The 27,544-nt window shown below is 41.4% G+C and overlaps 1 protein-coding gene across 3 annotated transcripts in view; it reads left to right on the forward strand.

The window, feature by feature from the left end:
* ATXN7 (ataxin 7) overlaps positions 1–27,544 on the forward strand; it is a 144,637-nt gene that overhangs the window by 77,712 nt on the left and 39,381 nt on the right. For all 3 annotated transcript variants that reach the window (XM_047094899.1, XM_047094896.1, XM_047094897.1), the window contains one exon: positions 14,523–14,627. In XM_047094899.1, coding sequence (XP_046950855.1) covers positions 14,523–14,627 — 105 coding nt within the window. The remainder of the gene's footprint in view (positions 1–14,522; positions 14,628–27,544) is intronic.

Genomic DNA, 27,544 nt, shown 5'->3' on the forward strand with positions numbered 1-27,544 from the left:
GCAAAAAACAAACAACTAACACCAAAAGGAGAAATGGACAATTAAAAAATAATAGTTGGAGATTTTAATAACTCACTTGAAAGAATAGATGCAATAGGTAGGCAGGAAATCAACAAGGAAGACTTAAAAAACATAAACCAACTAGACTAACCAACAACAGAATATATACTCTTCTCAAATGTACATGGAATATTCTCCAGGATCATATGTTAGGTCGTAACAACATAAGCCTTGGTAAATGTAAAAGGACTGAAATCATACAAGTACCAAGTATGATTTTTAAACACAGTGGAGTAAGATTAGAAATTAACAACAGAAGGAAATTTGGGAAATTGACAATTAAATAATATACTCCTAAATAAGCAGTGGGTCACAGAAGAAATCACAAGAGAAATTAAAAATACTTCAAAGTTAATGAAAATGAAATACAACATACTGAAACTGTTACACTGCAGCTAAAGCAGTACTAAAGGGAAAATTTAAAGCTGTAAACAGTTCTATTAAAAAGGAAGAATGATGTCAAATCAGTCATCTAACCTTCCACCTTAAGAAACTAGTGAAAGGAGTAAACAGCATGAAGCAAGCAGAAGGAAGAAAATAACAAAGATTAGAGTGTAAATAGATGACCTAGAGAACAGAAAAAAACATAGATAAAATCAGTGACGCCAAAAGCTGGTACTTTGACAAGATCTGAGGGCTTTGATTTTGATAAAACTGGTAAACCTTTAGCTAGATTTCCCATTACTCATACTATTAAAATCAGGAATTAGATGGCATCAATACTGACCTTATGGAATAGAAAGGGATTGTATAGGAGTGCTGTGAGCAACTGTATTCCAACACATTAGATAACTTACATGAAATGGACAAATTCCTAGAAAGATACTACCGAACCACCACAATTCACTCAAGAAGAATTAGAAGATCCAAATAGACCTAGATCTGAATATGTAACTTTAAAACTTCTCACAAAGAAAAGCCCAGACCCAGATGGCTTCACTGGTGAATTTTACTAACTGTATAAAGGATTATAACCCATGCTACACAAACTTGTCTAAAAGATAGAGAAGGAGGGAACGCTTCTCAACTCTTTCTATGAGACCAGTACTCTGATCAACAAAACCCCAGACCGAAAACTACAGACTAATATCTTCAATATACATTATACATAAGATATTCTACAAAGTACAGTGTACTAAGTATACACTGGAGCAATATACATTTGAGCAAGTATGCTCAAGATGGCTTTGCTAGATGGTCAGACTGAGAAAAGTCTGGATTATGATATGAATAATTTCTCTAATATTGGTAACATTATTCAACTTTCAGTACAAATTGTATGATCTATTTTCAGCGCTTCTCAAACAATGATGTAAACCATCTGGGAATTTTGTTAAAATCCAGATTTTAGTTTACTTGGTCTGAGTCAAGGTCTGAAATTCTGTAGTTCTAAGCAGGTTCTTGGTGATATGTAGGGTATGGTCCATGGGCTATACTTCAAGCAGCAGAGCTTTGAGGATGAACGTAGAGTTGTGTGTGCTTTTTTTTTCATTGTGATCATTAAGATAGAAGATCTACAGGGGCTCCTGGGTGGGTCAGTTGGCTAAGTGTCTGACTTCGACTCAGGTCATGATCTCGTGCACAGTTCATGAGTTCGAGCCCTGCGTTGGGCTCTGTGCTGGCAGCTCTGAGTCTGGCTCCTGCTTTGGATTCTGTGTCTGTCTGTCCTCTCTCTCTCTCTCTCTCTCTCTTTCTCTCTCTGTCTCTCTCTCTCTTTCAAAAATAGACATTAAAAAATTTTTTTAATTAAAAAGAAAAGAACATCTACAGATCGTTTTTGTCTCTGATGTGATGAATCTCAGCCAAACTCAGGACACTTACGATGCTTTCATTATCTATTAAAAGTCAACCTTCTGGGGCATGTTTTTGGTAAGATATTTAAAGACTTTATGAATATGAGCTAATTACATTTTATAACATCCCCTTAAGGTACTTAATGAAAGATACAGATCTCTGGTTTGCTACATTCTTCACAGCCACATGGCTGCTGAACAATACTCAGCTATACTGTGAAGCAGATAGCATGCATAACATACTAGCTGAAGGCTAGCCATTGAATTTCAGCTTTCACGTGTTTATGACTAGTAGGTAGAAAGACTGATTTCTGTGTGTTGATTTTGTGCATAGGCTGAATGTTTGTGATTCCCCCCCTCCCAAATTCATATGTTGAAACATCCCCAATATAAATGATTTTTGGAGTGAGGCCTTTGGGAAGTGATTAGGGCGTGAGGTTGAGACCTCATGGGATTAGTGTCCTCATAAGAGAGGCTCCAGAGAGCTTTCTCACTTTCTTCATGTGGAGTACACAGGGAAAAGGAGACGGTGATCCAGGAAGCAGGCTCTCACCAGACACAGAAGAAGCTGAATTATAAAAATAATGTTTTTGTTTTGAGAGAGAACACAAGAAGGGGAGGGGCAGAGAGAAGGAGAGACAATCCCAAGCAGGCTCTGCACCATCAGCCCAGAGCCTAATGCAGGGCTCGAACTTAGCAACCGAACAGTGAGATCAGATCATGACCTGAGCCCGACATCAAGAGTTGAATGCTTAACTGGCTGTGCCAGCCAGGTGCCCCAGCTGGCACCTTAATCTTGGACTTTGCAGTCTCTGGAACTGTGAGAAATATATGTTCTTTATAATTCACCTAGTCTATGGTATTTTGTTACAGCAACCCAGACAGACCAAGGCAATTTTGTATCCTGTTATCCTTCTTGCTAACCTGGTTGACTCTGGGAGGTTTTCTTTAGATTCCTTTTGATTTTCCGCATAGACCATCAGATCATTTGCAAATAGAGATAGTATTTTTATTTCTTCTTGTCCAATCTGTATGCCTTTTAATTCCTTTTCTTGCCTTATTTCTCTGCCTAGAGCTTCCACTATTATGCCGAATAGAAGTGGATATCCTTGCTTTGTTCTGAGCCATATAGTCTTTGTTCATTAAGTATGATATTAGTTGCAGGTTTTTTGGTAAATGCTCTTTATCAAGTTAAGGAAGTCCTCTTTACTCCTGGTTATGTGGAGGTGGTTCTTTATCCTAAATACTTTTTGTGCATCATTTATAATAGTATGATTTTTCTTCCTTAATCTCTTAATGTGATTACATTGTGTGATTATGAGTTATTTGAAATGTCTGTTTAGTTTCCGAGTGTTTAGAAGTTTCTTGTTATGTTTGTCTGATTTTTAATTTGATTCCACTGTGGACAGAGAACATACTTGGTATGATTTCATTTCTTTTATAAACTTGATGAGGTTTGTGGGGCACCTGAGTGGTTCATTCGGTTAGGCATCTGACTTCAGCTCAGGTCATGATCTCACGGTTCGTGGGTTCAAGCCCCGCATCAGGCTCTGTGCCGACAGCTTGGTGCCTGGAGCCTGCTTCGGATTCTGTGTCTCCCTCTTTCTCTGCCTCTCCTCCTGTCCTTCCCTCCCTCCCTCCTTCTCTCCCTCTCTCTCTCAAAAATTAATGTTAAAAAAAAAAATTGACGAGGTTTGTTTTATGGACCAAGGTATGATCTATATAAAGCTAACCATTTAACAGCAAAGATGGCTTAGTAGTCAATGCCATTTTATAGTTAATGCTGTACTTAGTTATATGAGAGCCATGGATTTTCTGCATAAAAGATACTGGGAGATGTGGGGTTGCGTATTGACTGCCTTTTGAGCAAAAGAAGAAATGATATTCTTTTTTTTTTTTTTTTTTCAACGTTTATTTATTTTTGGGACAGAGAGAGACAGAGCATGAACGGGGGAGGGGCAGAGAGAGAGGCAGACACAGAATCGGAAACAGGCTCCAGGCTCCGAGCCATCAGCCCAGAGCCCGACGCGGGGCTCGAACTCACGGACCGCGAGATCGTGACCTGGCTGAAGTCGGACGCCCAACCGACTGCGCCACCCAGGCGCCCCAGAAATGATATTCTTAATTGGGTCATGAAATTGTAACTGTAGTTATAGTGTTATGTTATGTAACCATAACAATAATAAAGACAAAATTAAGAGCACTCTTTATCGAGTCCTTATATACACTCTGCTTACGGTACCAGCAGAGTGGTAACACTCTTTTTTAGTTCGCAGCTTACCCATTGGCTGCAAGCTTAGCTGAATGGTAGTGTTGCAAAGTGATTGTGGCAGCACTTCCAGATTTAGGACATGTGGCATTTTAGGCTTGGTTTCTGATTTGAAAGGTCAGAATTTACTGACAGTGTTTGGCGTAGCTTAAGGTACACATGTGACAGCCTGCCATGTTAGTCACCTTTGTAGCCGGACGTGCCTTCCCTAATGCAAATTCCATAGCACTTTGGTACTTGCCTCCTCTCTTCTGTCCCAGGCACTGTATCTCAGTTTCAGTACAAGCAGTGACAACATTAGCACTTGTGACTTTTATCTAGGGAGGATGACTGTAAGACTGGCTACTCACAGTTACTGATTCATAAATATTAGAACTATTTTCTTTGATCTCATTCTTTGGTCTCCTGCCGTTTGGTTAATTGCTTTTTGACCTAAAACATCTCATTTTTCTTTTTCTTTTCTTTTTTTTAATCCAGTCTTTATTGACTATATTAGTTTAGACAGGGCCTTAAACCATGTATATTTTAGAACACTGTTGATTGGCCAGTTTTATCCCTGGTTGGTTCTATTGTTTAACATCTTATGGTCAAAGGAAAGTCTGATTTCCTTTAATTATTGGAGCAGAGGCTATGAATTTGGGAAAACTGTGCAAGGTAGAAATAAAATTCTATTTTATCCTTTCCCAGTCGCGACATTAAACTTTATTAAATAGCAATTAAAAGCTTTTATGTTACTGATAATTACTTTTGACTATCCAGAATTGAGAGTTTGAAATAAATTTGAAATAAATTTGGGACTGACTGCAGTAAAAGCTTAGTATGTGCAGAGACCAGCCTTCCAAGTCTATCAGGTTACTTAGAAGTGTTTCAGACACTAATGGGGCTGAGAGTCCTAGTATCTAAGCACAGCTTAGAGGAACAATGAGAGCAGACCATCCAGAAGTAGCCTAAACAATCTGCTGTCTGATAGGATGCTTTGGTTGACTTTGATTAAACAAGGCAGAAGAGCAGAGATGTCCTGAGAGAGGCAGGGAAGGCACAGAGCAGTGGAGAGGCTTGTGCACTGAAGTGGAGAACTTGTATTTTGAAAGCCTACCTTCAACCTTCAGATCCCAGGTCCACCACCTACTGGCTCTGTCACTTAAAGCAGGTAACCTCCTCGGTGCATCTCTTGCTTTTTCTGTGAAGTGTGGGGATGGTGACCTTGAAATGTGCAGGTAGTATTATGAAGATCAGATGACTTAATGCTTTAGGCACTCTACCTGAAACTTAGGATTTATTTAGTAATTGTAAAGTTTTACTATTTTTGTTTTATGTGTTAATACCTCTTAGAGTTTCTTGTTGTGATTTTTGTTCACTGATAGATACCCAGTGCTCAGAATAGTGGCTAGGCATAGTAAGGATCCAATACATGAAGGAATGAATGGTGTATAGAGAGTATTTGCCAGGATACTTCACACACAGTAAGTACTTAATACATACTGTTGTAAGAGGTGCTGGCTATAGATGGCAGAAATTCGGGGATTGTCAGTGTAACTCATTGACAGTAAAAGTAGAAATAATTATAATCATAATAGGTACGGCAGACCTTTTACATGTCAGACACAGTTCTAAGATCTTTACGTATAGTAAATTACTTTGTCCTCGTAAGTACCCATTAAGGTAACTGCTAGCATCACCTCGTTTTATGGATGAGAATACCGAAGGGAACTTGCCCAAGGTCATACTCCTGGTGAGTGATGATGGCATTGGGATTTGAACTCAGGAAGTCTGATGCAGAGGCAGGCCTTCCTCAGATTCTTTTTTTGAGAGCCTACTGTGTGTTGGGCATTGTGCACCCACCCTCATGGAGCTTACATCTTAGGGACGGAGCCAAAACACAAATAACTAATGAGTGAAGAAAGGGAATTAGCTGAAGAGATGGGGGTCTGCTATCTCTATCTTTATCTTTTATCTTCTCTATCTTTAAATGGGGTGGTCAGGAAAGGTCCTTTTCTTGGAATATAAGCTGAGACCTGGAACCAGCCAGGCAGAGCATTCCATACAGAGGAACCAGAATTAGCAAGGGTCCTGAGGTGAGAAAGTGATTGGCATGTTGGTAATTTTCAAGGAGACTAGAATTATGGAATGGAAATTAGGGGGTGAGTGCCATGTCTTGAGGTTGCAGAGGTCAGGCAGGGCCTTCTAAACATTGTTTTTCATTCTGACTACATTGGAGAACCACTAAGGGGTTAAGTTAGACTAGGTGAAGTTTCACTTAAAAACATCACTGGTTATTCTTGGGGTGGGGGGGGCATTGGGGCTTGGCATGGGTAGAAGGGAACATAGCTACTGTTTAGATCAAAGACCAGAGAACCATGATAGGGAAGATGATTTAAAAAAAAAAAAAAAGGCTCACATTTTAAAGGACTTTGCACTGTTCTAAGCATTTTATATTCATTAGTTCCTTCAACAACTTATGAGGTAGGTACAGTCACTTTACCCATTTATAGATGAGGATACTGAATAAAGGCTAGTAGGTGGCAAAAATGGGATCTGAATGCAGCCAATCTAGTTTCAGAGGTTGTGCTTTTAACCACTAGGCTCTCTTGCCTTTACAAAGTTTTTCCATCTTTGGCTTCCTCCCTTGGCCTCACCCTCCACCTACAGTCTCCTGGGTCTTGACCTGTCAAGTTCCTCCAGAGCTTGTCTTCAGTCGGGTTTCCCCCATCTTCATCGCAAAGGCACTTCGTGTCTCACTGTGACTTTTTCATCAGCCCTTAGGGACCACTGTCCTCAAATCTGTGCTGCTCCCTGCCCCCCATTACCTAAGTTGATCCATACTCCTGCCAGAGTGGCCTTTTGTATCATGTGGCTTCTCGCTTACTGGATTCTCCCTGTGTTGCAGGGTAAAGCCTAAACTCCGAAGCCTGGGCTTTGACCCTCTACAGTAGAGGGGTGCCAGCAAGCCTCCTCTGCTGCACCCCTCCTCCCTTTCATTGTTTACAGGAAGGAGTGTGTGACCAGCAGTAGGAGCACGAGACCGCTTGAGAGTTTAGCTCACATTGTAAAATAGTCACTATTGTGTGTATGGCAGTCTTCTTTGAGTTTAATTAGTGAGAGCTGGGCCCTTGCAGACATTTCTGTGTTTTTGTTTCTTTTGCTCACAGGTATTGAGTATTTACTACATGCTCAGCACTGAGTGCTCCTCATGGATTAGTTCATTTAATCCTCAAAATAACACTGAAATATATTTCACAGAGGAGGAAACTGAAGTTCAAAGACATCAAATAATTTAACCGTGATCACCTAGCTAGTAAGAGGAAGAATAGGGACTTGAACCCAGGTACTCTGACTCCACAACTGCTCTTTGTTACTGCACTGCACTACTAGCGAAAGAGAATTTGCTGATGAGAATCAGGCCCTGAAACATGAGTTTTTTGCCAGAAACGGCCTCCAGGAATGGGATTGATCATGTGTTCAAGGGAACCGTTCTCACCCTTCAATGTTTGTATCACTAAATGTATCACCCAATTCTAGTGGATGACTCTATGCCATTAAATGACACAAGGCACAATTATAACCTTGACTTATGATGGTACCACAGGGACTTTAATACTTTACTTATTATTCATCAAGTGATATATAACACATATTTATTTGCTGCTTCCTGTCGGTCAAGTTAGACATTGTCAGGCACTGTCACTAGAGCAGGAAGCTGGATAAATACAGAACTTTTTCTAGTGGGAGGAAATTGAGGTTCACACAACTAGATGGATTGTTATAAATTGGGCATGGTACATTGTGGCAAGGCTAGTAACTAAGTCAGTGCTCTGGGAACATGTAACAAACAGGGCCTGTCTAACCAAGTCTCCAAGAAAGTGACCTTGAGGCCAAGACTGAATGTCATAAAACAATAAGGCAGGTAAAGGTGTGGAGAAGGTGGTGATTGCAGGCAGACAGAATAGCAAGTGCCTGGGTGCTGTGACAGGAGAGAGCATGATGTGCTCCAGGAACAAAAGAAAGGCCAGAAGGGCCAGATGCAAACAAACAGCCAGTAGGGAGAGACGTGGGTCAAGGCTGTTCAAGGCCGCATGGGCCAGTTTTTATTCTAAGAGCAACTGGAAGCTGCGGAAGAGTTCCAAGTGCCAGTCATGACTTCACAAACACACAGCGAGAGCTTGCTTCTCAGGATCTGTGCTAGGGAAGGCAAGGGGTCAACTGTCAGGCAGGACTACGGAGGCGTCTGCCTATAAATGACCATTCATCAATCAGTGAGTGAAGGACTGCGATGGGAAAATGAATGGTATGAGGAAGAGCACAGCAGAGAGAGTGGTGGAACGGGTTCTTATGAAAAGGCGGGAGTTCCAGGAAGAAGAGGGGAAAGTTTTCCAGGCTACCGGAACTGTTCTGGCCAAAAGATAGGATTGTGGGAGTATAAGGCAGGCTCTGAGAAGGCCAAGCAGTCTTGAGACTGGAGCAGGTTGACTCACACCAGAGAGATGGGAAAACCAGAGTGATAGGGGTCTTGCTTGCAAAGAGGTGGGTCAGGGATCTGAGCCCTGCTTTGGAGCCAGCAGAGGTCTTCAAGGAGAGGAGTGGTGTTATTTCTTTATAGGCCTGTGACTTTGGCAGTAGGGTGGAGGAGGCTGAAAAGGGAAGAAATGCTGGGTTTGGTAGGAAGTCTGTCCTGGTGTGTGGAGGCCACTACCAGGGGCAGGGGCAGTAGGGTGGCATGGAGGAGGCAGATTTAGGCAGTGTTTCTAGAAGAATGTTGGGAGTTTCCTGGGCTTGTGAGCCCTGCAGAGCTGGTTCGGGGCACCTGGGTGGCTCAGTTGGTTAAACAAACCATTCTTGATCTCAGCTCAGGTCTCCATCTCAGGGTCGTGAGTTCAAGCTCCAGGTTGGACTCTGCATTGGGTGTGAAGCCTCCTTAAACAAACACACAAACAAAAACCAAAACAAAAATGTCAACTCTGCCACTTAGTAGCTTGTAAAATCTTAATGTCTGTGTGTCTTAGTTTCCTGAGCAATAGTGTGGGTGCATGACCGCTGTCTCACAGGCTTGGGCGGAGGTTGTTGTGTGAGCACTTTCTGTGGCATTCTAGGGTTTTCCCTATGTTCTCTTAATCTTCCAACCCTGTGAAGTGCCTAGTGACCAGTGAATTAGGTACTGTTTATCATTACCATATGTATGACACAAGAAGGAGCTGAAGTTCAAAGAGGTTATAGAACTTGCCCAGAATGATAGGGAGTAGTCTTCTGTGTTTGCCACTCTGCTTACATACAATACCTGTGATAGAGCGTAACTAATTGGGGAAGGGGAAGCCCTTTGAAGAGAAGAGCTTTGAGCCAGACCTGCTAGTGTGTGAATGAGTGTACTAGGCATCTTATGAAGACGAAGGGCAGAACCTAGCTGAGGATAGCTTTCTGGGTCTAAGGAGAAAAGGGAAGACAGTGTGCTCGAAGCAGAGTGAGCCAAGGAGAGAGGAGCAAGGAGGGAATAAGGGAACAGAAAGTGAGAGGGAAGTGGAGGAACATCTGGCAGGGCCCTGGAGGCTGTGGTAAGGGCTGAGATTTTATTCCTAAAGCAGTGGGAGGCCCCTGGAGACATGCTAATGGTAGTGATGTGATCTGTTGGAGGACTTCACAGAACCGCTTTGGCAGCCGTGTGGAAGTGACTGTAGACCACCTAGTAGGTAAGACTTTTTCCACAGTCTGTCAGAAAGGTGCTGGTGGTAGGCTCTGTAGCAGTGGTCTTAGATAATGGAGGGAAGTGGAAGGAGGTTTTAGAGTAGAGCCAACCAGACAGGCTGGTGGCCTGGATGTGATGAGGAAAGGAGGAGTCAGAGATGACATCTGGGTTTTCAGTTGGAGCACTCAAGGAGATAAATGATGTCATTTACTGAAGAGAGGGAAGGTTTTGGGGGTGGGAAAAGGGCAGGGTGGAAAGTGGAGTTCTCTTGACCATGCTTATCCCATTTGAGATGTGTATAAGCCATCCAGATGGCGGCGTCTAGTAGCAGTTGGATATATGAGTCTAGACAGAGCTCAGGAGCCATCTGGGCTAGAGATGGAAATGTGGAAGTCATTGGTATGTAGAAGTTGGGGAGCATGGGAGAAGGGAGACACCCAGGGTACTGCGAAGGTGAAACACTTTGTCACAGTACACGAGTTCTGCTGTCGGACTCAGTCCTCAAAACGGGGAGAGTAGCAGGAAAGTAACTGAACACATTCCCTCCTGTTTAGGGTCTGATTTCAGGCAGAGAGCCTTCATTCTACATTTGCCTGTGGAGATCTGCACATGTGCCCATGTGTCCATGTACTTAAACCCAGTCCTTCCTAGTATGCTGGCCTGGGGTCTCCAAAGTACATGATGGCCTAGATGTGGGTATTGGTCTACGTGCTAATTGGAAGATTGGAGTGATCTGAATCCTGAGAAAGATTTAGGGCCTACACACAAAAAATCTATTCTTTCAAACTAGTCAGAGTCCATGGAGCCAGGTATGATTTTAAAACTACGTTATTTTGAAGTATATAATGGTATAAGTTGTATGTTTGCAGTGTATTTTACAAACTTTAAAAAAAACTCAGTGATGGGGCACCCGGGTGGCGTAGTTAGTTGAACATTCAGCTCTTGATTTTGGCTCAGATCATGATTTCACAGTCCACGGGTTCGAGTCCTGTGTCAGGCTCCGCGTTGACATTGAAGAGCCTGCTTGGGGTTCTCTCTTGTGTTCTCTCTCCTCCTCCCCTGTTCTCTCTCTCTCTCTCTCTCTCAATATAAAGATAAAGAAACTTAAAAAAAAAAACAAAACAACTCAATAGTAGCTAAGTATTTGATAGTAGCTTATCAATTCTTTTTCATATTTTGATATAAATCAATCTTTTACCTTTCTGCATTTGGGCAAGTTTTATATGTTAATTTGTAGATGGGCTCATTATAAATTTATGCTTTAAAAAAATTCAGAAACATACATACTGTCTCTCACAAAAATTATTTCATTTTCTCTGTTGCCACAACATTCCACATTCTGTTCCTGTTGCTAAGGCCTCTGGAATGTTCCAGTGCAGAAAAGGGATATAGAACTCCTTATTTTTTTTTTTTTTTTTTTTTTTTTACTCCTGGAGACATTTTATTTAAATTATTTTGTGTCTTCTGGCTTACTTTCCAAATATGGATATCTGAAAGTAGAGAATTTAGAAAGCTAAAATTAAAGTTGCTTTAGATTTTCGTAACAGGAATTTGATTTCTTAGGGTAGCATGAACTGGATTTAAGTATACCATGTTTCTTTCCATGGGGATTATGTGTGCATGTGTGTGCATGCGCTCATGGCACACGTGCACACACGAGTGCAAATTTTAGGGAGTGTGATGAGGTAGCTGGTGAGATATTCTGAGCTCACAGAGAGAGTACACTTGAGTTTGAGTCCTGCTTGCGCTTTTTTGCTGGGTGACAATAGACAAGTTGATATTGCCTTCAGTAAAGTGAGGATTATATTGTAGGATAAACCATGTAATAAGTGCTTACATGTGCCAGGGCTTGTCAAATAGCAGTCTCTCAGTAAAGGCCAACTGTTGATCATGATTACTGTCATCATCGATTGCAAATGATCTTAAGTTATTGAGGAAATTAAAGTTTTTACACAAGTACAGATTCCTGGTCCCTTACAGAATGACCCCTGCCTTCTTAATTTTACTAGTGTTTCCAAGTCTCACAACAGGATCAAAGGAATCAGAGTAAAAACAGTTTCCTATATAAACACTATTGTGGCCAGTTGAATTGTTACTACTTGAAAAGATTGGCACAGGTTTTAATTTGTAAAAATGGCTTTATTTATAAAGGGTAGGGGGGCTAGTCCCCAGAAGTATCTGGTATCTGGCAAAGTGATATATTTGAAACAGCATTGCTTGACATTGAGTGCTGTGGGAAGCCACACAAACCAGCACGCAGAGGCCTAACTCTAAACTGAGACCATTTGACTTAAGGCTGTTTTAACTACTGTTTTAATTAATAAAAATAAATGAGCAAATTTCATTAATGAAACTGTTGATTTGATATTTATAGACATTTCACACTATAAATTATGAATGCCGTATTAGTTCTGTAATTCAGATTTTCTTTAATTTGTCCTGTATTGGAGGCATGTAGCCCAGGGGTACATGGAACTTAAGGAAGGTACTTAAAATACATAATTTTATTTTTAAATGAAATGTCATGTCAAGAAATTGTAGCCATGGAAAATGGCTTATTATATGTTGATCATTGCACGGATATAACCTTTCCTTTTCTCCCACATGCACTATTTTTAACTCAATGTGGGCATGCTTTCAAGGAAAATAGCACATTGTTTGGTTTTTATTTTTCATTAAATTATTAAGCTTAGTCACAGAAGTCAGTAGTCTACTAGAAGCTTCTTACATTATCAGTCTATCAAAGGTGTTCAGCTCTGACATTCCAACTTATTGGAGGTGGAAACTGGAAGGAATTTCTAGAAATCACGTTCCTCTGATCTTCAAGGGACTAAATCCAAGCCATTGTTATGAGTCAGAATGGAATCCCAGCTATTGACGTAGACGAAGTACTTCATCTCCCTGTGAATCAGTTTCCTCGTTTTTTAGAGTGGGGTTGTAATGGTATCTACCTAGGCAGTTGTGAGAAAAGAGTGAGATAATAGCACCTAGAAACTGCTCAGTGCTGCCACCGCATCCCAGAATCTTGTTGGTCCCTGGTATATTTCAGATTTATAGCTGTCTGTGCAGTTTAGTGTAATAGAAACTGTCTAAGAAAGTCTGAGCTATATCCTCACGTAGATATTAGGTCAGTAATTTGATACTTATGAGACTATGATCACTTTACATCTCCTCAGGGCATTTTCCTGTAAAGCTACCAAGATCACCCAAGCTGGAGAAAGTGTGAAGTTCAATCTTACAGGAAGGAAAACAGATGCTAATTAGATAATGAATCTTTTTCCCCCCTTTAAACTTGGTATTTGGTCTCCTAAACTATTTGCCTAATTTTGAAATGTGCTAATTAATCCATTCATTGCAAATATTCTAAATAGTGTAAAAAATCTGTTAAAAATCACCAGTTGTCTTCTTTTAAGTAATCTCTTTGGCCAACATGGGGCTCAAACTCACAACTCTGAGATCAAGAGGCCCATGTTCTACTGACTGAGCCAGCCAGGCACCCCTAAAATTGCCAATTTTGAAATACTTAAGAGATTAGATTCTCGATCTGAAATGTTAGCGCTCTTCCCTACCTAGATTGTTGTTAATAAGTAACGATTCATGGTTATGACACTTTAGTTAGCCATGTATTACCAGATGTCTGGGGCACCTGGTGGCTCAGTCAGTTAAGCATCTGACTTCTGCTCAGGCCATGATCTCATGGTTCGCGAGGTTGAGCCCTGCGTCGGGCTCTGTACTGATAGTGTGGAACCTGCTTGGGATTCTCTCTCTGCCCCTCCCCTACTTGCGTGCTCGCTCGCTCGCTCGCTCTCTCTCAAAAATAACTAAAAAATATGTATATACATATATATGTGTATATATGTATATGCGTGTATATGTACTTATAGGTATGTGTATGTATATATAGGTGTATATATGTGTATATATGTGTGTGTACATACACACACACATATATAAATTACCAGATATCAAGTCACTTTCAGTTTTTGTGTTTATGCAGATAGTTTAGTTTCACGTTTGTGTTTTAATTAAGTTCTTAACTGTAAAAAAAAAAAAATCCAACTTGTATCTTGCCTTATTCTAGTAAATGAACTGAGATTAATGTATGAAATGCTGTGTTTGTACACAAGTTCCATGTGTCCAGGAGCATCAGTATGTAAGTGAAAGGACTAGAGGTTCTTGTGACCTGAAAAAAGAGTATAAAAATAATTTTCTTTGTATTATACTCTGACCAAACCGGCAGTTTTACTCTTCAGCGAAGCCTCTGCTTCCTTTCTTAACTGTTCCATGGAACTCAGAGACCAGATGGCTAGAATAGAATGCATAGTTAAACAAATAAAACCATTAGATGATAGAGCTTTGTGAATCGTTAAGCATTTTATGTGGTTGCAGATTCTTCCCCATAATTCTTGGTCGAGTTCACGTAAAGTTGCTTTATTTTATGAATGTATTAATTGTTTGCATTTTAGTAGATTTGTCTCTTTCGCCTCAGACTGATGATTTTTGGTGCCTTTTATTTGAGCTCTCTGGACAGTGTTTCTGTAAGTCTGATTTGATTTCTCTCTTAATAGTCACCGTGCCACATCAGGTATTTTTAAATGTTACTGCAGTAACGCTTGTACTGCTACACTTCATCTTAAGGCAGCTCCTTTAGAATGTACTGCTGCCCCAAATGGATTCCTATTAATCAGAACCAGATGAGTGAGTGATGCTCTCTTCTTTGTTGCAGACATGCCAATATTTGGTCTCTGTCCAGCCCACGATGATTTCTACTTGGTGGTGTGTAACGACTGTAATCAGGTTGTCAAACCGCAGGCATTTCAATCACATTATGGTAAGTGCTTAACCATTTAAAAATCATTACGAGAGGGTAAAAGGTAAAGCAGGATTAAGCTGAAGGCCAGTGACAGCATGGATGCAGTATAATATCCCTCCCTCTGTCAAGAAGTAGGCTTTCTAATTCATCGAATGGGTTAATGTCTCTCAGATGTTGGGTATTTTCTGAATTTTATTGAAATTGGACAAGGAATAATGTATTTTATGAAAACTCTTTTGAAATATTGAGTCTGTATAGTGAAAGGTTTATTTCCTTCTAGACCTCACCTCATGGTTGTGAATTCACTGGCTGGTAAAATTTCATATATATATACATAGTATGGTACATGCCTTTTTAAAATGAAAGGTGATTTTGAAACTTCCAAGTTCAATAATTCTAAATACAGCGTGACATCGTGTTCTAATCTGTGAATGTGAGGAAGCTGTCACATCTTATCCATTAAAATGCACACGTACTTAGAATGAAATGAAGCATTGCGACTTGAGGGATTTCATGAACCCCTGAGCCATCCCTGGGCTTCAAGACTCCATGCCTGCTGTCTGGGTGTTTAATCATGGAACAATCCAGATAAGATGGTTTTGCTTTGTCATAATGCCACCTAAAGTGCTTACAGTAGAAAAAAATTTAATGAGAAGATGTAGTTTTTTACCCAGTTGGATTCAATAACAGCTCAGAAGTATTTGAATGACCACCTTGTTTCAGGCACTTTGATGTATAATATGATTCTTACGTCCATGGGGTTTATAATTTAGCTTATGAGACCAGCAAAATTAGCTAGACATACTTTTTAAATAACTTTAAGTTGTTTCCTCATTGTCCTTATTACTACAGATATGAGCTTGAGACACAATAATAATGAGATCCCCTGTAGATAGTGTTTAAGTAAAGCTTCTGGGGAGGTGACCCTGGTGACTTGAGCTTTAAGTGATGGGACAGAGCCACCAGCGTGGCATTTGGGAATTAAAGCATTCTTATACAGAGGGACGAGCTGAGGTACAGATTGAAAGAAGCTCACTGTAGGTGGAGGGAGGTCAGTGAAGGTAAGTACACACTAGAGAAGTTTGCCCTTGTGGGCAGGGACCCTGATCGTGCACAGCCTTGGAGGCCAGAGTCAGAAGACCCTTGGGGGGCACTCTAGGGCTTTCCTGTGTAAGGACGTAACACAGGCCCACCACACTGGTTAATTTGGTGTGAATAAATTGTAGAAGGGGAGAAGCAGGGAAAATAGTTCAAAGGTAAGACATGATAATAGACTACGACTAAGGTGTGGAAATAGAGCTGGGGAAGATAGCATAGCATTGAAAGGCATTTTAAAGCTAGCACCTACATGGCTTGCTGTTGGGACAGTCGTTGTTATAAGAGTCACACCATCATATCCACATCCCACCATTTTCCCCCCCAAGGAATAAATTTTTTATGTAATCATACAAAGGTTTTTTTGAATTTCTGATTCTGAGTAGAAGCCCTGGGGTGAGCACGAGAGTGAGTACAAAGATGAATAAGATATTATCTTCCTGATGAAGACCTGTGGAGGTTAGTATTAGAAAAGGCAGTTAGTCAATTGCCACATATTTTGGAGTTAAGGATTTTGAAGCCAAACTAGACTGGATTTAAATTTAAACTTGGGGGGCGCCTGGGTGGCTCAGTTGAGCGTCCAGCTTTGGCTCAGGTCACGACCTCACGGTTTGTGAGTTCGAGCCCCGCGTCGGGCTCTGTGCTGACAGCTCGAAGCCTGGAGCCTGCTTCGGATTCTGTGTCTCCCTCTCTCTCTGCCCCTCCCCCTGCTCGGGCTCTTTCTCTCAAAAACTGAATAAACGTTAAAAAAAAAATTAAAATGTAAACTTGGAAGAAGCCTAAGTTGGTTGTTTTGCCTTGTGCAGATTTTCCAACCTCAGCTTCCTTTGTTGTAGTGTCAGAATGGTAATAGCAACCTCGTAAGTTCTCGGGATTGATTAAATGAAAGAACATAGGTAAAGCCCCTCATACAGCGCCTGACACATAATAGGTACAAGAGAGAGAGATAAAAGTACAGCTGTGGATTTAGAAATGTTTGTGTTTGAAGTCAAAAAAACGGTGCAAGGTCTTAAGAATAAGGAGGAACACAGATTGCTTCTCAATGAGAAAGCTTCTTAGAGAAAATTGCCTTCTGGTTAGGGTATTCTGAAGAGTAGAGTGGATCTGTTGTCACATGTGCACAAATGTTTTTCCTCAGTTTTTTAGGTGTGTGATACATGTCCGTTGTGGAAGATGCAGAAAATCGTTTTTAAAAAATCACCTATAATCCCCTAAAATGGGAAGTGTTTCGATGGGGATAGATAGGGCTGCCACATACAACTTCACAGTCTGTACGCTGAACGGCCATACTTGGTGGCCCCAGGTTGGCAGTAGCCGTGATGTGAGCAGGCGCAGAGGCAGGAGATTGCCCGCTGTCTGGGATGTACTGCAAGGAGTCTCCATCAGCCGGAGCTGATGGAGCCACGTGTGGGTGAGCAGTGTGCAGAGACAGGCTGGGACGCGCTCAGAGAGCCCCAGTGCCCGCCCATTAGACACCCCTGGCCTCAGTGCAGACCTGCTGCAGGTTTTTCTAGCACCGAAGTGATGTGACTTCATGATCCTCCAGGGAGGATTGGTGGGCAAAGTGGATTGAAAGGGAGTGAGAGAGGAAATGGGAGTATGAAAACAGCTGGCTTGGCTCAAGGCCCACTTAAAGGTGTTACCTCTGCCAGGACTTCCTTAGCTAAAAAGGGTCCCTCTTGGTCCCCTCTTCCAGAGGCACTGCACACAGTTGTTCCAGCACATCTTATGGAAATGATTTTCTTTTTCTTTTTCTTTTTTTTTTTCTTTTTTCTTAAATTTTTTTTTTTAACGTTTATTTATTTTTGAGACAGAGAGAGACAGAGCATGAATGGGGGAGGGTCAGAGAGAGAGGGAGACACAGAATCTGAAACAGGCTCCAGGCTCTGGGCGGTCAACACAGAGCCCGACGCGGGGCTCGAACTCACGGACCACGAGATCATGACCTGAGCTGAAGTCGGACGCTTAACCGACTGAGCCACTCAGGCGCCCCTCTTTTTCTTTTTTTAATGTTTATTTTTGAGAGAGAGAGCGAGCGAGTGAGCACGCATGTGGGGGAGGGGCAGAAAGAGGGAGAGACAGAACCTGAAGCAGGCTCCAGGCTCCCAGCTGTCGGCATAGAGCCCAATGTGGGGCTCGAACCCACGACTTGTGAGATTGTGACCTGAGCTGAAGTCAGACACTTAACTGACTGAGCCACCCAGGCGCCCTGCCTGGAGATGATATTCTTGATCTCACTCTCTCTTTAAGAATGTCAATATATTGAGGGGCGCGTGGGTGGCTCAGTCGGTTGGGCAGCCGACTTCGACTCAGGTCATGATCTCGCAGTCCGTGAGTTCGAGCCCCGCGTCGGGCTCTGGGCTGACAGCTGGGAGCCTGGGGCCTGTTTCAGATTCTGTGTCTCCTTCTCTCTGACCCTCCTCGGTTCATGCTCTGTCTCTGTCTCAAGAATAAATAAACGTTAAAAAAATAAAAATTAAAAAAAAAATGAACGTCAATATATTGGGGCGTCTGGGTTGCTCAGTCGGTTAAGCATCTGACTTCGGCTCAGGTCGTGATCTCACGGTTTGTGAGTTCAAGCCCCACTTTGGGCTCCGTGCTGACAGCTCAGAGCCTGGAGCCTCCTTTGGATTCTGTGTCTCGCTCTCTGCCCTGCCCGTCCCCTGCTCACGCTCTGTCTCTCTCTGTCTCGAAAATAAATAAAATGTTAAAAAATTTTTTTAAAAAATGTCAATATATTGGGGACAGGGCATGAAGGAGTGTCATAAAATCATATTTCTACCCTTTTTCTCTAACAGTGTCTAGTACACCAAGTATCTTTTGATAAGATACTTGTTGAAGGAGAAAGGAAGGGTGGTCATTTCAAACATGTAAGTGAGAAAATACAAATGCAAGGTTCATAGACTCAAAAGTCTTATGTGGACAGGCAAGGGGTGGGACTGATAAAGCCACTGGGTGGTGGACCTTGGTCCGTCTAGTGGCAAGGGAAATATTAAAACTGTAAGAGAGAAGAGTCCCTGGCAAAAAGATGGGACCCAAGTGTTCTGAGAAAGGGATTCAGCCGGGAAATGTTGAAGGAGTTCTGAGACAGCACCAGGGAGAAGGCTAATGGAGAATAAACGGGAGGTTTGGCCCTGCGTGGGTGTGTAGGGTTGGGAGCAACTGCATGAAGTTGAGGGAGGCACCATGTGATGACCCTGGAGTAGTTTGGGACTGACACCCCCACTCACCTGGAGAGAAGGAGAGGTGGGCAGTGCCCTAGTACCAAGAAGCATTTTCACTGCGGCCAGTGTCTTCTTCTATCTTTGGGCATAGGGGTTGTAACAGGAAAAAGGGTTTTTTGGAACCCGTGTGGTCGTTTGTTAGAATTCTAAAAGGCCCATTCTTATGTGTTAACACCAAAAATAGTTTTCAAATTCAAGATCCTTCCCTGTGGCCATTGTAGTCTGTTTATTAGGTATTTGGAAGAATCCATAGCTGCCAATGGAGGGATTCTGTTTTCTTATCTTTTAGTGAAGTTGATGAAAATGTGTGGGCAGTCTTCTGTGAATTAAGGTGTTAGTAGTAGTCATCTGTGACTTGTATGAACAAGTGAGCAGTTGCTACAAAATCAAACAGGCATTTCCTTTAAGAGCATGGCTGCCAGGGGAGAGAAGAAAGCTACAATAGCAACAAGGCTTGTAAATCAGTTCCTGTTGGTGGTAATGTTCTTGGGAACTGGTGAGAAGCTTATTTATCCATAGTAGTAAGAGACAGTCTACTTTCTTGCTAGCCGAACTGCCTTTTTTGGAGCTAACGGTTAACCAAGATTTCCATGTGAACAGTGATGGTGAATGATGGTAGTGTCATTTTGGCATTTCCAGTTGCTTGCAGGTCTGTTTGCTTTGGTAGTATACATTGCTTTCTTTCTTGGAAGCTGCGTAGTAATACCATATACTTTCTTGATGTTTTAATGTTTTGAAGTAGTCCAAGATACTTCATATTTTTCTTAAGTTACTCATTATTTTTGAGAGCAAGATGTTCCTTACTGTTAATTTCAAATTTAAAAGTATAATTTGAATCCTTGGATCCCAAACCTGCTGTGCATCCAAATCAAAGGGGAGCTTTCTAAAAGGGCAGCTTCCTGAGAACCATTCTGACCAGCTAGATGGGAATCTCAGGGATAGGACTTAGGAATCTGCATTCTAAACCACTCCTGAGACCCGAGTCTGACCCACAGGCTTGCTGGGGTGCATTGGGATAACGGCAGATCCCTCCCCCCGTCAGGAGTTGTGGCTGTGTATTCCTGGTGCCTGGCACAGTGACTGACGCAGACGGGCACTCCAAAGTTTGTTGAGTCTAGCAAGGATGGCATGAAAGGAGGCCCCTGGTTTTTTAAAACTGGTTTTTAACTTTGTGTTACATGCTGGAAACGTCCTGTTAATTGCCTCCAAAACTTTAACTAAAGGAGGGCTGAGATGGTGATGTTCCCTGTGGCCAGAAGCACCCTTCTTTTGAGCTTGTTTACCAAGTCGGGAGTCTCCATAATCAGTGTGTTGGTCCTAAGCTGGCTACTGAATAGCATCAAATGTGTAGTCCTGTTTACATCCATTGGCTATGGGTCTGAACAGATAGGATCAGCTGATGACTTTTGGGGTGCCTTTGGGGTTCTGTGTTGGAAGAACGTCCCATGTGATTGTGACACACTGTGTGCTTGGGCTTCTCTGCTGCTCCTCTTGGAGTTTGCTTCCAACGAATACCTCGGTTCCTCCCAACCTGTCTTTTGTAAAGCAGACATGAGCTGATCTTACCTAGGTGAAGTAAACGAGTGCTGTTCATTCGGCTTGGGCAGATGCCACAGTTAGAATCTGTAATAAGTTGAAACCCTGCTTGCATTGTCAGCTGTTGAAGTATTTTGCCCCAGGTTAGTTACGTTGACCCGTGCGTTCACCTTTTGGCTCAGCCCTCAGTCCCTGAGCAAGGCCTCATAGTCACATGTGCCTCTGCCACCTTCCTTTGATTTTAATCAACCGGGTTCAATGTTTATGATTTGCTTACATAATCCCATTTAGTATTTTTCTTTAAATCAAACCATTTCTATTTAAAGTCAGTCCGTTGCAAACAAAACCTTACCACAATCATCAACAGGAAGACTAGTGTTGTTTGCCGTACATGCAAGGCGTAAAAATAAATACAGGGAAAAGATGATTAAATTCTTTGTTACTGTTCTTGCCGGTGCCAGCTGTGAGGCCTGCTCCCTTTGTGGAAGGGGAGACTAAGACTAGCACGGTTTAGGCAAGTGTTATCCACACAGTAGTTGTGATGTTATCAGAAGAACTGAAAGAGATGCGGAGAAAGGAGTAAGTTGTCACTTGAGCTTTAAGGTTGTGAATGTTGGGGAGTGATACCTGCTCCATGTTTTAGGAAACACCAGCTCAAGCTATTGGATTTGATTTCCTCTGGTGCTTAAGGAGCTGTCCACTGAGGCCAACCGACCCTAGCGGTAGGATTTATCATGCCTAGGAAGCAGAATTCTCCAGTCACATTTTGATCTGCAGAAGGATCACAGAGGACAAATACCCTTGGTCTTTTATGTATTGATAACGTACTGAACCCCTGCCAGTCACTGTGAGTGGAACGTGAGTCTGGTCCTCAGTGTGAAACATCTGTCCGTCCCAGACCTCTGTTCATAGATGGGTGTGGGGGCAGGGAGAGTGGGTGGCATATCATCAGTCTGGGTTTTTCGGAACTTGGTGTAAGCAGAGCTAGCAGAAACACTGCGGTGATCTTGCAGCCCTCTCTACTTGCAGATATTACGATCCTGCAAAATTAACAGCCCCACACATTGCTTGGATTTAATGTTCCTTGAAGTGCACTGAGGTGGTTTGGATTCTTTTAGATGCCAGCATAAATTATATTTTTCAAAAATGTCATTTTCATCAGAAGATCAGTAAGTTGAAATGACTCCTGCATTTTTGAGCTAATTTAATTGATTTCAAAGAATGTTAGTATAAGAGCAAAATGAGTCTTAGTCTATGAGATGTGATGGGCTGGTTCTGGCATAAATGCTGATTCCCGTTGTTGACACCACTTAAAATAGTTGTGACCAGTGATTGCTGTCACGTAATTCAATGAATCTACATCACAAAGCAGAGGTTTTGCTGTTTAATAAAGAACACCCCTCCCCTTTTGCCATCTGATGGAAAGTAACAGTTTTGGGTATTTTCAATGAGTTGTTTTATTTGGCTGTTGAGTAACTTTTTGTATGAAGAAAAAATGCTTCCCTGTTCGCTCCAGTGTGCCAGCTAAATTTGGTCACTGCATTTTTATAATCTGGGCCTGTTTCTACTTGGAAACTTTTAGTGATAGTGAATCTTTTTAGGATTGCCATTCACCTAAAAGTCCACAGATTAATGATGATTTTTAATAGCACTTTGATGATTCAGTAAGCATTTTTACATGTATTGTCTCATTTCCTGTTCTTTGAGGCCCATCGAGTGGATAGTTCTATTCCCAGTTTACAAGTAAAACTCCTAAATTAAATTTCTTTCACATGGATAAAATGTACCAGGCCAGGTTTTCTGGCTACTCCTATCTATTTCTCTTGCTTGTAATAAGGATGTATAGAGTTAAAAGAAAATCTAGGGAAGGTGTAATGAATTCCACATGTCACAAAGCTATCATTAGTGACAGATGTCCTAGCTCAGGTAGAACTTTAAAGGTGGCGTAGAGTAGCTGGGTCAGCATCATAAACCCATTACCTCAGAGCATTCAGTAATTTGAAGACATAATGGTAGTAGGTAGATAATTGATTTAGCATAGTTGTTGGATTTCTCTTTGGCCTGTTCTACTTTTTTAATCCTAAATCCATAGTAGCTATCCAGAGCCAAGCGCCTCCTCTTTTTGTTCCAGCCCCTAACATTCTGTAGTTTCTTTAAAGAGAGTTGGTTGGCATATTTATTTCTGTAGTCAGTATAAAGATTGAAAGTTGTTGCCGAGCCAAAAATACTTGACTCTTTTGCTTGGGAGACATATGCCAGGCCTTTGTCCTGCAGTCAGAGCTGAGTCAGGGAAGGGGGCTAACCAGAGCAGGCACATCAAAATGTGAATGATGTCAAGGTAGACGTTAATTTAACTCTCCGTGGAAATTCGAAGTTGACCATGTGACCTAAACTTCATGTCACTGAAAATAACATGATATAAAATAAATGCGGTGAATTCAGTTTTTCTTTGCCACAAGCCAAATAGTGCTAATTAATCTTTTCATATAATTTCAGTAGCATCAAATAAAGGACCAGTTTGTCCCTAGGTAATAAATTTTATCTTTTTCCCTCAGTTATGTAATAAGTAGTATCTTTAAGTAGTAGTATTTATGCCATTTGTAGGAGCAGCATTTAAACTTATACTTACAAAAATGTATTGATTTTTCCTCTTAATGAAATCTCTGTCTTTATTACTGTGCCTTACCAGTTACTTTAAAAAAATAAATAAGTTGGCTGTGATATTATTCATGCATTTAACAAATACTTACTGACTACCTAATGTCTGTTGTAGGCGTTGCTCCCCCTGAACGAAGAAAACAGTGTCTCTCATGCAGCTTATATTCTGGTTAGGGAGGGTGGAGACAAAATCAAGTAACCTAAGATTACTTCATGTGGTGATAAATGCTGGGAATAATGTGAGAGAGAATGATGACCCCTGGGCAAGACCCTTTAGATAAGGCTGGTCAAAGAAAGCTGCTCTGAGTTGTTGATATTGAAGCTCACTGAGAAGAAGAGCTAGCCATTTGAAGATGTGGAGGACCATTGTTGACCACAGAGAAAACAGCAAGTGTAGATATGCTGAGATGGGCATGACAGGAAGACCAGTGAGGAGGTGGAGAAGCAGTGTGTCAGGAAATGAGGGGTCTGGGTTGAGGTTCCATAAAGGGGGGACTGGGGCCAGGTCATCCTGGGCTCAGAGGCTCAGGATTGGACAATGCAGGTGATTCAAAGTTGCTGGAGGGTTTTGAGCAGGAAAGTGACTTGATCTGATTTATGGTTGCTCTGTGGAACACGGGCAGGAGTGGAAGAAGGGAGCCCAGTTGGTAGGCTAGGCTGTTCTGCCCTAGTCCAGTTGAGAGCTGGGTCGGGAGGAAAAACTCAGATTAAGACTGTGACAAAGGCTTCAAGCTGTGGCTGGAATTGCAGTCTGTGTGGAAGTAGAAAGCCAGCGGGGCCTGCCCATGGTCTGGGGATTAGCAACATGGGGGAAGCAGGACGACGGATGACTCATGGCAATTTTGGCTCAGGCGGCTGGATGAATTTACCTAGTTTACGGAGCAGGGGCTTGTTCTTTCAGTTTGTACGTGGGCTTTCTTTTTCTTTCTTTTTTAATGAGGTGTGCTGACCTGAATGAAGAACCTTGATGTATTATATTCAAGTCTTTAGGCATTTTCTAAATATTATAGGGGTTGAAGATAATTATTGCAAAGATACCAAGCTTTGGGGTCATTTATTTTCCTTTTGTTGTTGTTGTTTTGATAGAACAGTTACCTAGGCATAGGGGCCAGGAAACAGAAGGGGATATGTACACTTTCCTGGGAGGGGAGTTCTCAAGTTCTCATTTGGGTAACAAAAACATACTGATTAAAAAACAAAAACACATGCATTTTGGTTTGTTTTCATTACTAGGGTAGTAACATACCTTGTAAAAAAAAAGTATGAAAGAGGAGGATAAACATGAAATCAGAATGAATAAAGCTCCTCCATATTTTCAGGGCTGCAGTCTGGCATACACCCTGGGAAGGTTTCTAGTTCCTAGACTTACGTGGCTGCATGTTTCTTGTTTTCCCTCAGACACAACCACATTAGATTTGTTACAAGATTTACTTTTTTAACCTAATAATCTTATTTTTTCATGTTAATTCTTATCACATTATTTCTTTCTTTTTAAAGACTGCCTATTATTCCATTCACTAGTGTATTTAAACTAATGCCACCAGTTCTCTATTGATAGACATGTGGCTTTTCAGTGTTGCATTAGGACAGGCAGTGCTTTCAAGAACATTCTTTGGGAATGTCTGACAGTTATTTCACTGTATTGATTCTCCACACAGAGGCTGGTCAGAGCTGCCCTCCAGGTTAGTATTATGGTGATTTAATGAACTACTTCAACAGATCTGATTTGTGTCACCAGAATAAGACAGTGAAAATGTGAGTTTCTAGCAGCATCAATCAATCAATAAATAAAAATTGGCTATTTACCCGTGCTGTTCTTGACTTGTCTACTATACATAGAAATCATTAGGTTGGCTGTGCTTCAGATTTTAAAGCTGATATTTCAGGATATAAAGCCACATTTTAGTTATATTTGCTAAAAGATGTTTATCCTGAGTCATTTCACGAGACTTAATTTGTATGGTTAGTAGTTAAGATACACACACACCTGCTTTTTCCACCCTGTTTAACTGTGGTCTTACATGTGACCAGAAGAGGGAGTTTTTATCACTTCGTGATGCTGTAACACCTGGCTGGGTGTCCCTGGCTGGGACACTTCCTCCCAGGCACGGGCTAGTCCAAGCCCATAAAACAAACTGGTTTGAGGCAAGGGAGCAGTGGCTAAATTTAGCTCTTTCCGTCCTCATTTCACATTGTATATATAGAAATCCCAGTCTTTGGGTTTACTTCTGCGTTTTGCTATTAAGGCAGCAGTTCTCTGAACTTCAAAGAAATTTTATACCTTTTCCTCTTGTGTGTTTTGAAGTTTAAAAATAAAGAGAAAGGGGCACCTGGGTGGCTCAGTCGGTTAAGCATCCGACTTGGGCTCAGGTCCTGATCTCATGGTTTGTGGGTTCAAGCTCTGCCTCGGGCTCTGTGCTGACAGCTCGGAGCCTGGAGCCTGCTTCAGATTCTGTGTCTCCCTCTCCCTCTTCCTCTGCCCCTCCCCCGCTCGTGCTCTGTCTCTGTCTCTCAAAAAATAAATAAAAATGTTAAAAAAAAATAAAGAGAAAGATCAGGGAAGGTAACTATCTCAGTTTTAAAAGTTAAAATACAGTCAATAAGCCCCTAATCACACATGATAGAGCTCTTGATTTGGAATCTCCTAGAGTCAAAAATAAACTCTGGAATGAAATTTGTTTATTGCTTCTTATGCTTGATGTTTTTAAAAGATTGTTAGAATTCGTAATACTGGAGATTTGTAGTGGGCTTTAGAAAGTTAAAATATTGATGGGGCACCAGGATGGCTCAGCCGGTTAAGCATCCGGCTCTTGGTTTTGGCTCAGGTCATCATCTCAAGGCTTTGTGGGTTCCGGCCCCTCGTCGGGCTCTGTAGCAGTGCAGAGCCTGCTTGGGACTCTCTCTCTCCCTCTCTTGCTGCCCCTCCCCCACTCGTGCTGTCTCTGTCTCTCTCAAAATAAATTAAAAAAAAGAAAAAGAAAGTTAAAATATTGTTTCACCAGAGTGACTAACTGGCCTTTTTTCTACGTGATCCTTACTGTGCTTAGTTGTGCTACTTGAATCTCAGTCTGTTTAGCCAAACAAATGAAACGGGAGCCCTAATCAGAATATGCTTGTTTGATGTAATCGCGGAATTTCACATTGTCTAAATTTTTCTTCCTCTCACAGTGCATTTTTTAAGAACAAAAATTTGTTCCTTATGGAGTTTTTGAATAATGCATGAATATATTAAATATATAAACATCATGTATTTTTACATAGACAAATATATTAATCTCAAATATGCTATTTTCAGTTCAGCCTACTTTTTTCTTATTTCATTAAAGGCTTTCTGCCTACCCACCTTTTCCAGCTGTAATAGTCTTCTGTCTACTGTTAAACCATCTATGTAACTTGGTACATTATTAGTACATAACTTAGTATATACATGCTTCTGTATTTTTCTCATGCTAATAACTTTATGCAGGCCCATCTAATCCTTTCTTAGTAAGGACTTGTGGTCATAGTTTTACAGAAAATGGATTCTATGATGCACATTTCTGCTTCTTTTCTACTCAGCAATACCACGTGGGAATTTATTCACAGGCCAGGATAACACTATTCGCCCCTTTTTAATGGTTGCTCACTATTCTAAGTTGTGGCTGTACAGTAGCTTCCTCATTGAAGTCCTCTGTGGACATACACTTATTTCCTCCTTTTTGCCTCCATGAACAAAAGAGCAGTAGCCATCCTCCTACATATGTCCTCACCTATTTGTGGTTTTGTTTCTGTGGGATTAGTCTTAGGAAGGGATTCCTGGGTCAGAAAGGGTACTTCTGTGCATTGTTAATAGCTGCTACTAGATTGTTTTCCCCAAAGGCTATCATCCTTTATATCTATTAGGTGTGCTTGAGAATATCACCACCAGGAGTATTCAGTTTCTAAAATTCAGTTTCTTTTTCTAAAGTGTCTTAAAGTGTTTCAGACACACACACAAATGTAATTGATTGTGATCAAACTCTGCACTAAGTTTCTGAAACAAGTGCAAACTTTACTATCAGTGTTAGCATGGATGTTCTGAGTTTGAGTAATATGTAACGATAGTAGGATTTCAAGAGATCTTTCAAAACAAGTTATGATTTAAAAAAAAATACATTGATTTAAGCAATCACAGGCAATTTTCCTGGCATCTGTGGGAAATTTCTATTCATCCTGCTTGGAATTTACCTTTGGGAGAAATCTAGGTCAGCTAGGCTGAGATCCCTTTCTGCAAAATGTATAGGCTCCTAGAAGATAACATTTTGGGGTGAATTTAATTGCAGGACTGATGATTTTAAGAATCTGTTTGTTTTATTTCTGATCTCATTATCCTCCTTGCATTTGGCATGATTGGTCACCTTCTAACAGTGTGCACTTTGTGTATCAGATAATGACTGGACTGAG

The sequence above is a fragment of the Lynx rufus genome, unplaced genomic scaffold (genome assembly GCF_022079265.1).
Source record: "Lynx rufus isolate CCGP_SWC_20201006 ecotype Redwood Valley unplaced genomic scaffold, mLynRuf1.p SCAF_4, whole genome shotgun sequence".
NCBI lineage: Eukaryota > Metazoa > Chordata > Mammalia > Carnivora > Felidae > Lynx > Lynx rufus.